The sequence below is a fragment of the Bombus pascuorum genome, chromosome 4 (assembly GCF_905332965.1).
Source record: "Bombus pascuorum chromosome 4, iyBomPasc1.1, whole genome shotgun sequence".
NCBI classification, from domain to species: Eukaryota; Metazoa; Arthropoda; class Insecta; order Hymenoptera; family Apidae; genus Bombus; species Bombus pascuorum.
The window spans coordinates 7039531-7056706 of record NC_083491.1 but is presented as its reverse complement, the minus strand read 5'-3'; the positions used below and the strand labels follow the sequence as shown (position 1 = coordinate 7056706).

Below are 17176 nucleotides of genomic sequence, written 5' to 3'. Positions count from 1 at the left end.
AACACGCTTGTACATCTTTAAATCACTGCGTTTCTCCTCTGGCAACAATTCAAGAAACCGTCACGCCGAATATTTCACCGGTTGCCACGAGTAATTTAGTCCGGAAGCATCGTACTGCGCCAACCGAAATAGCACCTGGCAACTTCCATCCTTCCTCTCTTTTACTGCTTCTTCTTCTTCTTCTTCTTCTTCTACACTTCCTGTTCCTCTTTTTCTTCTTCCATTTTTATTTCTTACGTTATTTATTCTTTCACATTTTCTCGTTCTTTATTTCCTTGTATATTTTACTATTTTATTATTCTTTTGTTTATTTCTCTTCTTTCATCATTTCTGCTCCCCCTTCTCTAGTTTCTCTTCTGTTTCCACCGGTCTGTTTTCCTTCGCCTCTTATTTTCCTCTTCCACTTCATTTTATTCCATTTCTTATCCTTTTTCCCTGTTTCTTCTTCTTACATCAATTATTCCTTCTCTATTTCTATGTCTTTTTGTTCTTTATATTGTTCTACTTTTCTTCTCTTCTTTTTCCGCCGCTGTTACTGCTATTCCTTTCTCTTCCCCTTTTCTGTTTCAATTGCTCCGCTTCCCTTCCCTTTATTTCTCTTCTTCCGTTTATTCCGCTTCCTTTTCTTCGTCCCTTTTCTTCCACCCCCTCTTATTCTTCCTCCTCCTATTGTTATCCTTTCTCTTCAAAGATCTGAGGCTTTTATACGGCTTGGTGTCACAGGATTATTCAAATCGAGGCTTTCAAGCGTAAACCGCATCCTTTTGGTATGCATTCCTTTCTGCCTTTAGCCTTGCGACTACAGTAGAACTCTATGTATCTGACTACACTGGGAACAAACGGTGCATACGATAGAACTCTGCTAATTCCCGCTACTAGCATAACCGACGTAATCGTGTTTCTCTGACGTTAACAAAATCTTCAAATGTTTCAACAACGCGTGTAACAATCCGATAAAAATTTACCATGTCAAGTGTTCGAACACTTTTGCCTCTCACAGCGCTGTAATAACCAGCAGAAGCTCATTCAATCAGATACCAATCAAATCTATTTCTTCTCTATTTCTTCAGAAGAAGAGGAATTCTTTTCGATAAATGGAGTTCCATCGCGGTTTCGTTGGAAGAATCGGTTTTGTCGAGACACACTGAGACAATGTGTATGAATAATGACGAATTAACAGAATCATGAATCAAAAGCCTCGATTTTCTTCTTTCTCTTCCTCTTCTCGTAACTCCGCATCTTTTTTCCTTTCTCTTCAATTTGTACTATCAATCCGTGCCATCGCGTATCAGCGAGTCCTGCCACGTCTGAACGTCGTTGCACTGTTACAAATAACGTTTCTTTATCTACTTCTTCCTGATATTTCATGCTTTGGTTTTTCTCTTCTGTGAAATTTGTAGAACAACGAGCACGACGAAGAAGCAGAGGGAAGGAAGCAGAACGCGAGGAGTCGACTGCCCGGAACACCCACGGCATCCTTTCGTCAAAAGGCTTCGCCAGTCTCGCCAGTCAGGTCCAGCACGCCGGAAGTGACACAGGTGGGTCGTTTTCATTCAGTCTCGTTTTGTGCACGCGCGCCAATTGACACGGTCACACGCTTTACTATTTCTGACGTCTCGCAACCTGAACTAGATTCAATGTTTCACTGTACTTGTTTGTTTGATCGAGAAATTCGGCTTTCTCTGTCGTTAGATGTAATCAGTCAAGCAACAAAATAGGATATACAGTAACAGAAAGAAGCGAGAGGAAAATACGAAGCGGCCATGTTTCCAGTATCGAACAATCGAAAGATTAGTATTTTTTGGCCTTGAATGAAATTATAAACAAAGAAGTAATATTTCGTAGGTTTATTGTTAAGAAGCAAACAAATTTAAATTGCTCGTCTTATAGAAAATTAAAAAAAAAGGAAATTATACGAAAATTTGCAGCAGTGCACCGAGTTGTTGTTTGTATAATAACGTTAGTGCATGTTGAAGAGAATGTTTCAAGTCAGTAGCAATTTTATACTGAAGTATATCTCGTTACGTTTAATATATTTCGTTCTCGTACATCGTTTTAATTTTTTTATTTCTAGTAGTTGAGATGATATAGCATTCTCCGATATTATTTAGTTTTCAAAGGAAAATTGATCTCCTTAGAATATCATCGGGGCAATGAAAGAGATTTGTGGTAATTCCGCCCATTCAGTCGAATCCAATATCTGAAACTGTTTGGAATTTTCAAGTGTCCTTTGTTGTTGGGTAGGCAATTAATCTATTCGAGAGGATATTCAACCAAAGAGACCCATTCTCAAACCAATTCGATCTAATTAGATCGACCCTAATAATTAGCTAATGGATCTTCCGATCGTGACAATCGTCACGTATTAACCCTTCCACGACCGCATACCTAACCACCACTATATTGCCATTTCAGTGGAAAGCACGTCGCAAGTGTACAACTGTATCTGTTTAGAATTTAAATTCCTACTTGCATAAGGTATTTACCTTATAGTATTGTGCAACTTATTCGTTTCTCATTCAAATTACTTTGAACCTCATTGAGTTTAACCAAAGTATAACAGATAAGGGAACATCGTTGTTATACATCTGTAACAAATGATTTGTAGCTATTTAGTCAATGAACCTACTACCTTGTAAATTAAAATGCAAAGAGAAATGACGACTATAAATATCATTTTTCAAAATTAATCTCGCAATTTGCGATCGTTTATGCTATTTTCTTGCGGTAAATAAATTTTGTGGAAATCGTTTTTTTTCAAATGCTGGATAATTAAGTAACGAAGCAAGGAAATTGAGAAATCTATGAACAGCGCCGTTGTTCGGTTTGTTTTCCGAGAATCGCATACATCGACTGTGAAATTATATAATTAGAAGAAATTTACATAAATTTTCAAATATAAAAATAGTTTGTATATGATAGCAGGTTGAGGAGAATTCTAGACGGCGAAGTATCCTAAGTTCGTGGAAGTTTGTTTCTAGATGTAAATGACGTTTATAGAGGAAGCCAAGTTTCAGTATTTCTACTGAAGATCAGATACAGAAAGTTGCTATAATGGCTATTTGTATGAACAAATTTATTGTAAATAGTTTATTGGAAGCCGACTATTTATACACAGAAAAGAGTCTGTACAATATCACTACAATGGTTCTTTCAACGCAGAAGTAAATCTGCGCAACATCAGCGTAGCAGTTGTTCGTAAACAGAATGCCACCAGAGCGGTTAGGTGGTCGATTTATGAAAATCGATAATTCTAAGATTATAAATCCTAAATTAAGACTTACAGTAATTCAAAAATGTATTTCGACTCTTACCAGAATTAATTATTTTCAATCGCATAAAAAGCATTCCAATAAAATCAAAATACCTTTCATCTTATCAATCTTTTGCAAATAACGTAACTGCAAATTAAGTATACCACAGAGTTTGCTGTAATAACTATTCGAATACTTCTCTCAATCACTGCGTAGAAGCAAATTCACCAAGAAAACGCTATAGTAACCTTTCGCATATGTGAAACACTTTTAGCTATACAGTGTTTGCGATTGTGAGCTGCTTGTAGCTAGCAAATGAAGTTGGTCAAAAAGTTTATTATGAAAACTACTCCAATACATCTTCGACTCGCTATACCTAAATAGAAACAAATTTCTAAAACAAACAAAAAAAAAAAAAAAAAAGACACATCGTAGTGCCATTTTACATGGAAACATGTTTGCGACTATAGATTGCAGTTTCCATGAAAAGCGAAATGGTTAATGAAAACACGGAGAAAAAGGCTAGTTGATTGTGATCGAGACACAGGGAATAAAAAAGCGCGGGAACAAGGGGCCACGTTCGATCCTGTCCAATGTAAATTAATTCGGTCAACGGAATCGATTGTGTTATAACTTGGGGCGACGAGGGAGCGCGTGAAAACGGGAGGATCCCGTCGTCAGTCTATTTCGCGATGCGTCCCGTTCGAAATGTTACGATAGAGAGCGCGCGCGCGCGCGCCTACCCGAGCTACCAATTTTAGACAATCTCTCTCTCTCCATCGTTCTCGCACGTTGTTTGATCGTTTCTTGGAATTAATATAACCGCCCGTTACGTATTCTCGTTCGTGATTCGATTGATCGGTGTTTGTAATTGACCGAACTGTAATTGATAGTGAATTCAAAGCTTGTTCTATAATAGTTCCTGGTACACGGGTTGTTTGCAGCGTGGTGAGTTCCAAACGATCGGCAGACGCGTTTTCTCCGAGGTTTATTAAGCGTGCATTGTGGTTTGTTTGAAGAACGTTGATCGAGACCCTGAAAATTATTCGTGAATATTCGAAAGCTCCGCCCTGCCGGCGATTATGGTTTTCGAAATTTTTCCGCGGTTTTAGGCACGTGCGATAGATAGTTATTTTCGTGCAAATGGCTCTTTATTTCGCAGAATTGCTCTGTTGTCTGAAATGAATTGCCGTTTCGCGATTTCCTCTAACGCTTCGTCATTTTTCTAAAATTTCACGATTTCAGTTTCGTTGGATCTATGGAAGGAAATATCGTCTACTCTTCCGTTTCGTAGATGAAGACTTTGTACACGCTGTTTAAAATTGTAATTTCATTTTCGTTCTATTTCTGATGATAGTGGAAGGAGGTGCGAGAAGAAGGAATATTTTTGCGCGCCTCTTTGCATTTTTCTTTCTTCTTCGTTTTACAGGCAGGATTCGAAGACGGAGAGAAGCAAAGTAGCTCAAGATCAGATTTTAGGCGACAAAGTACAAGAGCTTCAGATGGCGCGGGATCCAGCACGCGAAGGTAATTTAAGAGTTTCTTTTACGAACTTCTTCCTAACGTAGCCATTTCTTACAATTTGAAGTCGGAAATTTCACTCAAAATTTCAGATAGATTCTTTGCAAATTTTAATAATTTATTCGATATACAACATACGTATTATTTCAGTAAAATACTTTTGTCCAATTTCACAAGTAATTCTTTTAAACTATAATTTCCAATAAATTTTTTAAGGATCTCGTTTTAACGTAAAATATGTATAAAGAACTATAGCAAGCCTTGTACTGATTAAAAATGTTCTTCTTCCTGCTCGATATTATTTCGATTAAAAATTAAACAAAGCAGTTGTTTAATTAAACTTTCAGATCCTCCATGAAAAAGTCTATTCGCAAGAAGGCGCCATCACCGCCTTCCAACCCAGGAATATTGCGAGAGGTGAGCGAAGAGAAAGAGGATAATGCATCGAAACCGGAAGAGCCTCCGAAACGGAAGTATTCGTCCGACGAGAGCTCTGAAGAGGACATACGTGAGCTGGAGGGTAACGTTTACACGAAAGGTGGCATGGAGGTCGGTGAACTTCAAGTATTTCGCAAATTTCTAGATATTTAAGAAGCTTCGGAGATTCAAATATTTAAATAATTGCCGTAGATTTCGAGAAAAAGTGCCGGAAACGTAAAACGTACTAAAGCAGAAATCGAAGCGGATCCAGAGACTGAAGATGAGTTCGGTTATACGAATAGTACGTAATTTATGTAAATTAACTTTTTTTAAATTTATGCATCAGATTTTTCTTTCTTCTTTATCTTCTATCTCCCTCTTACTAAACTTTTCTTTTTTCTTTTCCTTCGTTTCCCTTATCTTCTTTCTCGTTCTCTCTATTTTTCGTTCTTCTCCCTTTTGTCAGTATCACTGGAATCAGTAATATCGTTATTCGCGTTACAGTGAAAGTTCAGAAAAAATATCATTCACTGGGGCATAAGGTGATGCTAGTAAAGATAGAGAAAGATAGACGTGGTTTGGGTATCTCCTTGGCGGGACACAGAGATCGAAATCGGATGGCAGTGTTCGTTTGTGGCCTTAATCCAAAGGGAGCAGCTCACAAGACAGGGGAGATTTTGGTTGGCGACGAAATACTCGAGGTACGTTGCTTTACTTCTTTCTTCGTTGTATCCTCTGTCCTAAACTTCTTACCTTCACTGTTAATACATATTTATACATTTATACTAAGTACATATTTATCTATTACATATTTAATACTAAGATTCATGAAGGATTTATTAATAATTTTGGGGTTAAAATGTAATCATAAAATATTTCCATGATAATTTACAAGATATTCTAGTAAAATTAGAATAATAAAATTCTAATCAATATGTCGAATATTTTTTCAAATTTTCTAAAAATTTAAGTACTAGTTCAGTTTATAAAGTAAAATAAGATTTTTTAAAAGTTGAAGCGTAATTACAAAATATGCTCATAATTGTACAAAAGAATATTTTAACAAAATTAAAACAATAAAATTGTAGTCAACGTTCGTAATATATTTTTAATCTTTTAAAGACTTAACAAGTGGTTTAATTCATGAACGAAAATACTACCAATTTTATCGTATGATACCGTTTGTAATTTTTCAACAGCTAAATATCGATCATTCGAAAAAAACATTTTGCAAATTTTCCAAAAGAAAAAATACATCACCAGTAAGCTATGAATGAAATTTGGCAATTGGGCCGACATCAGCTGGCATCAGCTGTTAATGGTTCAACAAGTGTTGCTTTGAGGAATTTTCGACCGTCATCGTCAACGTATACAAACGGAATCACGCTGGGCAGTGATAAATCGCAGTAAGACAAGTTGATGAATTTTTAGTCGAACGTATGTGTACTTGGCAAACGTTCAAACTCGATTATCTCAGAGACGAAGCCTCGAAACCTACATTTTCCGGGTGAATCACCTTACTCGGGATCATATCACGAATTCCATTCTGATTCATGCCACCTGGTCATTCTTATTTGATGGAATAAACATTTTTAATAATATTTTCCATTTTATTACACTTGAATTATGTTTCTACGTAGGTAAATGGCCGAGTTCTGCAAGGACGATGTCACTTGAATGCGTCTGCCATGATTAAAGGAATGGCTGGCACGTATTTCAAAATCGTCATTTTCAGGTACATACAGATTTTATATACATTTACGAAATAAAACATTTCGTTGTCTATATGTATAAGGAAAAACTAGAAAATTTTCCGTTGAAATTAATCAGGAAAATTATTCAGAAAAATTTGCAGTGCGAAAGAAGAATATGAATTGCCATTGAAATTGTAATATTAATTCTTTGCAACGATATATGTTCTTCTCTTCTTTTTTAAGCGAAGAGAGATTTGTCTATAGCAAAAACGATCTTAGCCAAAAATTATAAATTTATAAATCGATACATGAGTCAATGAATTTATTATTTTCGGACTATGATTCGGTTATAACAAATTTAACCAAGTAATTTGATGCATAGGAGGACCACCGCGCTTGATGATCTCGCCGTTAAACCGATTGTTCAATTCCCTCCAACATTGGAAGATGTAAGTTCGATTTGAAAAATGTAGCTTTAAACGTGTTCACGAAGATTTTATTTTGTATTTTTATAATATTTTCCTCGTTGTCTTGTGCTTTTAATTCAAATTTCATTTTTAATTTACGCATGAATTTATTTAAATACTGCAGAATTAGATGTAAAGTACAGGAATTTCCTTAAGAAGAAACATTATTATAGAAATGTTAAATTACAAAATTTCTCGAAAATTTTAAGAAACGTCAAATTACAAAACTTTTCCTCAAACTTACAGGAATGTTAGATTCCAATATCTTTCAAGAAATTTACTCGATTATTATCTACGTCACAAACGTTTCGAGTCTATTTAGTCAAACTCAGGAAATTTATGTTAGGAAGCTAAAAAAATATGTGTATCCGTTAAACTTTGTTAATCACAGTTTTATTTAACAAAAATTATTTCATTCAAACGATAGATGTATTATTTTTCTCTTGCAGTCCGACATGTTCAGCCAATACAAAGGAGTTCGTAACATACCAGTGAAGAAGGCAAGTTCAACCAAATCCCAAAAAACCATCGCACCAAAGATACCATTTTCACCAATACATTGAAATTTTCTAATATCTAGGGCCAGTACGGACTGGGTATAATGATCATCGAGGGAAAACACGCGGAAGTTGGACAAGGTATATTCATCTCAGACATTCAAGAAGGCAGTGCTGCAGAGCAGGTAATTGCATTCCTTTGTTAATTTTCAAACAATCGTTTCATGCATTGTATCACATACTTAATGAATAATAATTGTATATTCGCTATTGTAATTACAATTGAATATATTAGTATGCGAATACAACTTGTCGAGTTCGCACGTGTCATTTTCATCTGATACATTTCGCGTGTTGCAGGCTGGTTTGCAAGTGGGTGACATGATCCTCGCTGTCAATATGGACTGTTTGCTGGGCTCTACTTACGACGAGGTAATTATTATTTAATGCATCGTCGAATGGAGATGTATTAACACGTTTTGTATTATTCGAGTGTTCTTCACTTGGGACAAGTGTTTGCCATAGAGTTTACCATTTTGTTTATCTCGCGGTTGTTGATCGCGTTCAATCGAATAAATACGATTTCGTCACTGTTAAATTTTCAAGAATTCTATAGCAAATAATAAACGCGAGTTTGTTAATGGTAAATTAAAAAATTTGAAGAAATTCCGTGATATGCTTCGATAATTTAACAGCGAATGCTAATTAAACAATCTCGGATTGAAATTCCCGAATAAAAACGCAATTTACATTCAAATTACACTTCTTGCACTTTTCACAGGCCACGAGTCTTTTAAAAAAAGCAGAGGGCGTTGTAACGCTTACAGTATGCAATCCTAATCAAAGCAAAGTCGCGAAAGAAGAAGAAGATAAGGCAAAGGGCATTATTCCTGAACCTGAACGTAATTATTTGTGTGAAATATCGGTTTAACATAAATGTAATATAAGGCTAATGTAAGATCATGTTTATAGCGCCAAAGGAGCCGGAGAAACCACCAGAACCAGAAGCACCGCAAGATCCAAAAGATTGCAAGATTGTGGCTGGCAGAGATACGACGATAGAATTCCAGAAAGACAAGGACAAAGGCATTGGCTTCATTATAGCTGGTGGTTCCGACACGCCATTGGTAAACTTCATTTTTTTGTTTTTTTTTTTCTTTTAAAATAAAAATTCTAATATTTCAACGAATATTTTCATGCCTTACCATTTGATTCTCAATTGTTTAATTTGATTCTCAATAATTTAAATTAGACTTGCATTAACCTACTTTATCCTAATTTTAATCTTTTAATCATTTAGAAGCATTTAATTCTCAAATAATTTATTTGAACTTACGAACGAAAAGAGGTTCAGAGTTTTGTGCGGAATATTATTTCTTCGATTTTATTTCAGAAAGGAGTGTTCATCGTCGAAGTATTTCCAGACGGAGCAGCCCATAAGGATGGACGACTGCAAGCTGGAGATCAGATACTCGAAATGTGTAGTCAGAGCTTCAAGGAGATGGAACATGATAACGCTCATGCTGCCGTATTGAAAGCTTCTGGAACTGTACGTCTTCTTCTTTTTCCATTGTATAGAACACGTTCTTATAAATTTGAGAATTAAGACTCCTTTTTATCTTAATTTTGTTTAATTTTTAACGTGTCTAATAATGAAACATTTATACGTTTTTGAACGTAGATCATAATGGTGGTGCATCGACACGAGAAAGGTGAAGAGGAAATCGACGTTGAATTGCAGAAGAAGTCGGGCAAAGGAGCTGGTCTCTGTTTGACAGGATACAAGAGTGGAAAAGGAGCATATGTATCAGACTTGGTATGCTTCCTTATACGAAATCATTACACAATCGCGAACTATAGATCCACTGTCTAAAAATGAAGTTTCTGAGAGAAGTTAACAAAGCGAAATTAAAGATAGAGCTACTTATAGGGTACATTTATGCGTCTTCAGAATTAACAATTTGTCAACTGCAATTTTACTTTCACGGTCGTACATAATTAAATCAACGAGAGAAATAAAAAGAATGCGAGTATCCTAATCCAGTTTATTGTAGAATGCTGTGGATCATCCACCTTTTTCTCTTGTTATTTATTTAAACGAGCTGTACTATCTATTTATAGTCGGTAAAAAATATATATATATATATAATATTAGATGCCCCATTTTGTTTCTTAATTAGTACAGTTATTTTTGGAAAATTATACTTCAAAATTATAATTCAAGCGATTGTATTGTTCGCTTAGTTACCCGGTGGTAGCGCTTTGGAAAGCGGGAAGATTTGCAAAGGCGATCGAGTGGTGGCAGTCGGTGGCCAAGACGTCCGCGAAGCTCCAGTAGAGGATATCGCGGTTCACGTGAAAGTTTCCAACCCGGTGCAATTGAAACTGGCTAGGTTCAAGTCCGCTAAGCAATGACAGGTAAATTTTTCATAAATTGCTAATTAACAGTTTTTCAATATGAAAAAATTAATAATTGTTTATACAGAATGTCAAAATTAGTACATTAAAATTATATTAAATTCCATTTAAGAAAACCACATGCCATTTTCGTATCATCTCTATGCGTCTATTTACGGGAAAAGTCATTTACATTAAATTACACGAACATTACATCTGAACATTTCTTTTCTTTTTTTTTTTTTTTTTTTTTTTCAGCAAGTAATCTACCAGTAATTCACATTTATACGTTAAAATCGGTCACTCTGTATTACCAATTTCATCTATTTTACAAGCAAAAATTCGTATCACGTAACAAAATCCAAAAAGTATCCCCAAAATGTTAACCAAAAAACTGATTTAACATTGTGTCCAGGGTTCTGCAGGCGGAACTCAGAAAGCAAGAATTCGGGCGGCAATCCCCACCAGACACCATGGATTCTAGTGTGATATAACTGACTATACCAAAGTAACTATAAATACCGTTTACCGTATAAGTAATGCTAATTCTAGAAGAACAAGTGAAACCAAAGGAAACGCGATCTATAAATACAGTTACGTATGTACGTTGTAACTGTATACACGATCCGAATATTTCGGATTTTGTCTAGTTAAATGATAATCCAGGCCCAGACGCTTCGAGCGTCTTACACGCGATTTTATAGAACACGCTCTGTCTCGATTACCAAATATCGATGCGTTTGCGCGATTATTATCGACGATTCGAAAAAGAATTCCGTCTGCCACGGCTGAACATCCGGCGAGTAGTTAACACGAATATCTCGCGACACCCGTTATATACACTTATTAGAATTAACGACACAGAAGAGTATTTATGCAGTTAGAGCGATACTATATATTGTAATAGCCACGTGGACGTATATCACGGTGAAATGTTTGGCAAGAGGGGTGGAAACTCGCGAAAAATATATAATATTCGAAATAATTTGATCGATTTTCCAAAATAAAATAAGATAATTCCATAAGATTCGTTTCTCTGGACGCTCTACTTTTTATCGATTTTATTACCGGAGAAGATAATTTATGGAGAATTCATTTCGATCGATATAATCGACATAATCGTACAGCCTCGTAGACGAGGGTTCCAGGAAGAAGATCGTATTCTCGATGGGGATGGAAATTCGAGAAGAAGAGTATACAATAATATATAATATATAAATTAAGACGAATGTAAACGAAGCTGTATGAAGTAGGTTGATAGAACTGAACGATGAAAGGAATATTCTTCTTCGAGATCCTTTATCGATATTATTCGAATTTATAGCAATACTGCAAGAATTTGTCTTTTCGAAACAGATAGAAGGTCCAGAGAGAAACGGAGGAAAGTTACATTGAAGAAAGCCAAAACTGAGAAAAATCGATCGATTTGTTTTCAGGAAGTTTCTCCCTCTTCCCAAGCAATTCGAACCGTGTCTTCATACGAACAGAGATATCTCGCTTGTACGTTTCGTATCACTTACGTTTAAGTTAGGCGACTTAGAGACTTAGGGTAGCGCACGATCGCGCACGACAGACCGTCTGAAAACCATGCGAGTTTCGAACCCTTTCGGGGCTCGTAAAAGAAAAGATAAACGCGAAAAACTAACATCTAAAAATTCATCAAAAAATACAGAATAAAGGAGAAAAACAAGTTCCAACTCCCATCGAGTGATCGCCGTTCGATCTAACAAAGAACCTTAATTTAACTCTCGAAAAAGAGAAAGAGAATTGATAGGTTCGATGAAACGAACGCGATCGAGCTTCGTTGCATTTTTACGATGTGGCAATTTTTTCCAAGAAAAAGGCGAAGGAATTTAAAAGAGACGACGATGGACTTGTTGAGAAGCTAAACTGGCTTGTTGATCGCGTATAGTTCAATTTATCCTATTATCCTAGTCGTTAGCGTAGATCTTCGAAGGCGCAAGCAAAGGAAAGCTGGAAAATTTCAGCGAAGTATGTACGTCGGAGTACGGAGAAAAATGGTTCAGGAAAATGTATGACGAGACATTTGCTCGCGATTGCCGGTTTCGCGCGAACATCTCCGCCCGAATTTCATTTCAGGCTACGAATATCGAACTTGACACGATTCGATTTCGTATCGAATTCGATATTTCAGCTTCTGGTTGGATTCGAGTGGCGTAGAATTTTACTTGCCTCGTACAGCATGCGAACTTTTAGTGTTAGTTGCGCCAAAGTGTATGTATAGATAGGGTGATTCGTTTTTGAACGATGAACGAACGAGAAGAGAAATTGAACATAATTGGACACGCTCTTAGGGAATTGGATTAGCATTGTTAGCGAAATTTTGCAAATTACGAATTATTTGATTATCCTAAATGACGTTAAATTATGAAACTGTAAAAGGGTAAAATATGATCTATAGCAAGCGATCTATCGTTAAATTGTTGCGCAAGAGGGTCCAAGTGATGGGATATTAAAATTAGTAAAATAGAGAAACTAAATCTTTAATTTAATAACTTTTTAAATGAGTTCAACCGATAACGAAAATAAATTCGACGAGATTTAATTTAACGAAGTACGAAAATACCTAAGAAAATAAATATTCAATCCAGTTCTTCTATTTAAATTTCTTCCTTTATTTAAGAAATTTACATTTCAGATCTTTTACATACTATTTTTATTACTATTCTAGGATTCTAAAACTTTTAAAAATTTCACTATAATTTCTAATAAAAGCGTAATTAAATACTCGTCCAAATTTTCTTCCAACAGTTTAATAAATTATCTCGATGTTCAATTGTACTGTGCGCTCTTGTGAGGTGCGTGGAATCTATTTGAAACGGATCACCCTGTAGATATATAACTATCAGCGTATGCACTGTAAAAGCTAGCTGTGTTCGTTGCTTTTGATTTCGATACACTACATCGAATTGAGATATCGAGGCCACGTTCTAGTAAGGTAGTCAATGAAATAGTAAAAACTCGTGGGAACGTTGGATCGTACGCTGCGCGAATTGTTGCTCGTAAATGACGAATACCTATTTATATATGCATACATATGTACGCGAACGCGTATATTCCGACACTGTCGGTTAAGAAGTTTCACGTAAATGGATTGTAATTTATTGAACATCGCATCCGGTTTCCTAAGATTATTTTCTTCGCTTTGTTTGGCGGTGTTATGGTAATCGTTCTTCGTGACTGATACATTCTCATAATAATCTGCATATTATAGAGTTACCAAAAGCGATATTATGTGCGCTGAAATCGAGAACCGCGAAGCTTGAAGATATAGAAATTTGATAACTTCTGAATCTACAAGTCGAGAAGATTTCATTTCAGAATTTCACAACTCGAAAGTTTAAAAGAAGAGCGAAGATTACAAAATTTGAGAGATTTGAAAAATAAAAAGATCCTAACGTTCTAAGATTCTAAAGTCTGACATTCTGTGAATTTCAAGTTAGAAATTTTTAAATTGACGAAATAGAAAATATCAACTACTCTACATTTCTATCGAGTTTCTGTCAATTCGTAGTTCGCGACTAAATTGAAGACCCTCGAATTTCGTTAACAATCGACCATTCCAAACTTCTGACCAACCAGTGTCGGTATACGCGCCTAGGCTCATAATCGCAATCGCTTTTCTTATCGACACGGATCGAAATCAAAGGTAATTCGCAAGGATAACCGTTGTACCAAGCATTCGTGATCGTTCGTTCTGTTGGCACGTTGCAAAACGACGTCCTGCCACGATGGCGAGGCATCGATTGTAAAAAAAAAAGAAAAGAAAAATAACAGAAGAGAAGAACAAAAAGAGATGGCGTAACCGTTATGAAAAAAGCGTGAACGTATTTGTTGTCGACGATCGAACGAAAGAGAGAAAGAGAGTGTGTGTGAGAGAAAGAAAGGAAGAAAGTAAAAGAGCACGAGAATGAGAGAGATTAGAGAAGCTTAATGCTAATTATAATATATTTGCAGATTAAATAGATTCGGGATACTAGTTAGTATCCCGAAACGCCTTCGAAATTCGGGGAGCAATACAATCGAGCCACTTTTACAGTCAACGACTCGAATTATTAATTATTATGATTATTCTCGCCATTATTATCGTCATTATGAATTATTATCACGGTTATTATGATTACTAATATTATTACGACGAGATTATTCTAATTCCTGTTATCGCATACACCGATCATTGTAGCGCGGCACTCTTATCGATGGTCACGAGGAGGAAACATAACAAAACAAACAAAAATAAAACAAAAAAAAAAAAAAGAAAGGACGTAAGAAATCCGATTATTATAGAACGCGAACAAGCAGATCGAGATCTATTAAAATGCATTGATTGCAAAAGTTGCAGTATAAGCGTTGTTCGTTGATGTCGCGCTTGTGCGCGCGTTCAAATCTCCTTAATCTCCGCAGATCCACCAAAACAAGGTAAGTAAACGGACAATGATACGACATACTGTATAAAAAGATTTACCAGAGAAATCATTTAAATTTTTTATTTTCAATGAAATATCCCAATCTTTATTTTTGTAATTCATCGGAAATGCAATAATTAAAATTTTAATCTAATTGCAAGTCAAATCACACTGTTTTAACACTAAATCTACCGATGACTAAAGTAGATATAAAATAGATAAAAGTTGTAGGAAAATCAAAGAAACTAGAATAAAAAAAAGAAGAAGAAGAAAACGTAAAAAATATATGCAAAAAATGAACGAGCGTTTATTTACATATCTGACAAAAGATCGATTAAATTTGCAGAAATCCATCGTTGTAAATCTACAAAATTTCTATGAAAAATTACGAATTAGTAACTCTAGTAGCTCTAGCTATATTTAACCTAATCAGATCGCGTCGAACTAAATCCGGACTCGTACGAACGTCACTGTCCGTTTTACTATCGAAGGCCCATTTCATCGGTGCTCTTCTTTCACAAGTGTGCGGCGCTTGCCTTCTAAGTGGACCAAAGAAATCGTTTATTGGCCTCAAAAGTGGGTTACCGGCACGGGGCTTCGCAAAGTGCACGATTAATTAACCATAAAAAAACAAACGCATTACGATTTCCATGCTTACTAAGCATCTTGTACTCACTGATAAACTTCACAAATATCAAGCTATTTGTTGATTAAACATCGAATTATCGGGATATATACTGTAAGTATCTAGAAGTTTCAATACGAAGTATAACGAACACTTTCTTTTATGTACTTTCCATTACGTTCTTCTAATTTTGAAGATATCTTATCTAAAAGAAGTAAGTACAAAATGTTCCGTTTATTACGACGTTACACAATTGCATTTTTATCCTGTAATTGTAAAACGTTCTATTTTCTCTTCTGACAATGAAACGATATAATTTTCTTATCTCCCAACCATAGAATAGAAAATTTATAATGCTTTTTTGAATTTTATACAATTCGTATTGTTTCCGCTACAAAATAACTTTACTTTCGATCTCATTATACAGACGAATACACAATCTCGATTCTTTTTTCGATTTCCAAGTTTGTACGCGACGAACATGGCAGAGATAAGTGCTAACGAATCCATAAGATGATTGCAAAGCCATCGATGGAAGAAACGATTTAAAAGTTGCCAATATCTTTACATCGCTTCAACGCAATGTCCTGCGTGGAAAGAAAAAGGAATATTCATCGACAAATATTACACAACCTCCACCGAATCTCACAATAAAAACTCGCATAATCACGAAAATACGCACTTCCCCTTGGCATAATCCCAACTACACGATAACATCTATCGCAACACGCGTTTCCTCTATTTTAAAACTGAGCCACCTTTACGAAACTCCATTTCCCCTTCCGCCAATCCGCGATCGCTCCTCTTCATCTCCGCCGTTTCGTTTCCGTGCGCAGGCAATGCGATCGCGATTCCAACGAGACATCGGTTCGAGATGTCGAAAGTGCGCGTTTCCGTGTCGAAACGGGACGACACGGATCGGTTGGCCGTTTCACGCGGCATTTTTCGCGACGTTGAATCCTCGCGAGGTTGAACTTGACTCGAAGCGACTGGCAACTGAGAACAGGGAAAGGAGGAAAGCCGTAGAGCCAATTCGTGGCCGGTGATCGACGATTATCGCGCCGTAAAAAATGTCAGATCCGTCTACGTGCGTGCACGAACGTTGATTTCACTGAATCAAGACATTTTTTCAGTCTCAGTGGCACGTATCACTGGCGAGAAGTTTCGTTTGGAAAGATCGATGACAGGCTGATTCATGATTGACGGTCGAGATTCGAAAGTGTTGCGAACTGCCTGCGGATATTCATGTATTTACATTATTCGCGTGTTTTACGTATGTTCCATTTACGGAGGAAATTGATCCCATTGCACGTTGGTAGTTAGTCGCCTTAACCATTTTTATCGCATGTTCTTAATTGATTAAAACGAGATAAAAATTTCTTGGACGAAAAAATTCTCAGCAGCGTGAACGGCTTGGATAACGTTGTTAAATAAAGTGCGCGGATGTAGCGTAATATTTTGTAAAAGTTAAATGTTATAATAGCATATTTCCATGTATTGCTGCACCCAAGGAAAGATATATAAAATTTCGAAAGCCAACGTGTTAAACTATATTTCCTCGAACTTTAGTTTATTAAACGTAAGTGTTGATGTATGTGACGTAATATAATTAGTATTATTCTATTATCGTCTCCATTCCTGAAAGGGAAGAAGAAGCGTCGGGGACAAAGTAAGCAAAGGGTCGGTTCAAAATTCTTGTTGATTTTGGAAATCACCATTCGTTGCAGAGAACGAAATCTGATGGATCGTAGTTTCGGTTTTAGCAAAATCATCATCTCGTGTTTCCTTCGAAATGATCGATCGAACGGTTTCCCTCTTTCTTCGACTTCTCACGCGGAAGAAAGGTGATTTGTTGCGAAAATTGGGACAATCGA

General features: G+C 36.1%; 2 protein-coding genes across 3 annotated transcripts in view; both read left to right on the top strand.

Annotated features, from left to right (window-relative positions):
* LOC132906116 (inaD-like protein) overlaps nucleotides 1-7948 on the top strand; it is a 158809-nt gene extending 150861 nt beyond the window's left edge. For both annotated transcript variants that reach the window (XM_060957985.1, XM_060957986.1), the window contains exons 23-30: nucleotides 1401-1538; nucleotides 4684-4781; nucleotides 5123-5324; nucleotides 5406-5496; nucleotides 5700-5896; nucleotides 6836-6930; nucleotides 7272-7338; nucleotides 7806-7948. In XM_060957985.1, coding sequence (XP_060813968.1) covers nucleotides 1401-1538; nucleotides 4684-4781; nucleotides 5123-5324; nucleotides 5406-5496; nucleotides 5700-5896; nucleotides 6836-6930; nucleotides 7272-7338; nucleotides 7806-7919 — 1002 coding nt within the window. In that variant the 3' untranslated portion in view covers nucleotides 7920-7948. The remainder of the gene's footprint in view (nucleotides 1-1400; nucleotides 1539-4683; nucleotides 4782-5122; nucleotides 5325-5405; nucleotides 5497-5699; nucleotides 5897-6835; nucleotides 6931-7271; nucleotides 7339-7805) is intronic.
* On the top strand, nucleotides 7907-14618 carry LOC132906117 (inactivation-no-after-potential D protein). Its single transcript, XM_060957987.1, has 8 exons — nucleotides 7907-8038; nucleotides 8214-8285; nucleotides 8635-8755; nucleotides 8826-8980; nucleotides 9247-9402; nucleotides 9535-9669; nucleotides 10098-10271; nucleotides 10666-14618. Exons 1-7 carry the CDS (start codon nucleotides 7958-7960, stop codon nucleotides 10266-10268), a joined length of 891 nt encoding a protein of 296 aa, XP_060813970.1. The 5' UTR covers nucleotides 7907-7957; the 3' UTR covers nucleotides 10269-10271; nucleotides 10666-14618.
* The last annotated feature ends 2558 nt before the right edge of the window (nucleotides 14619-17176 follow it).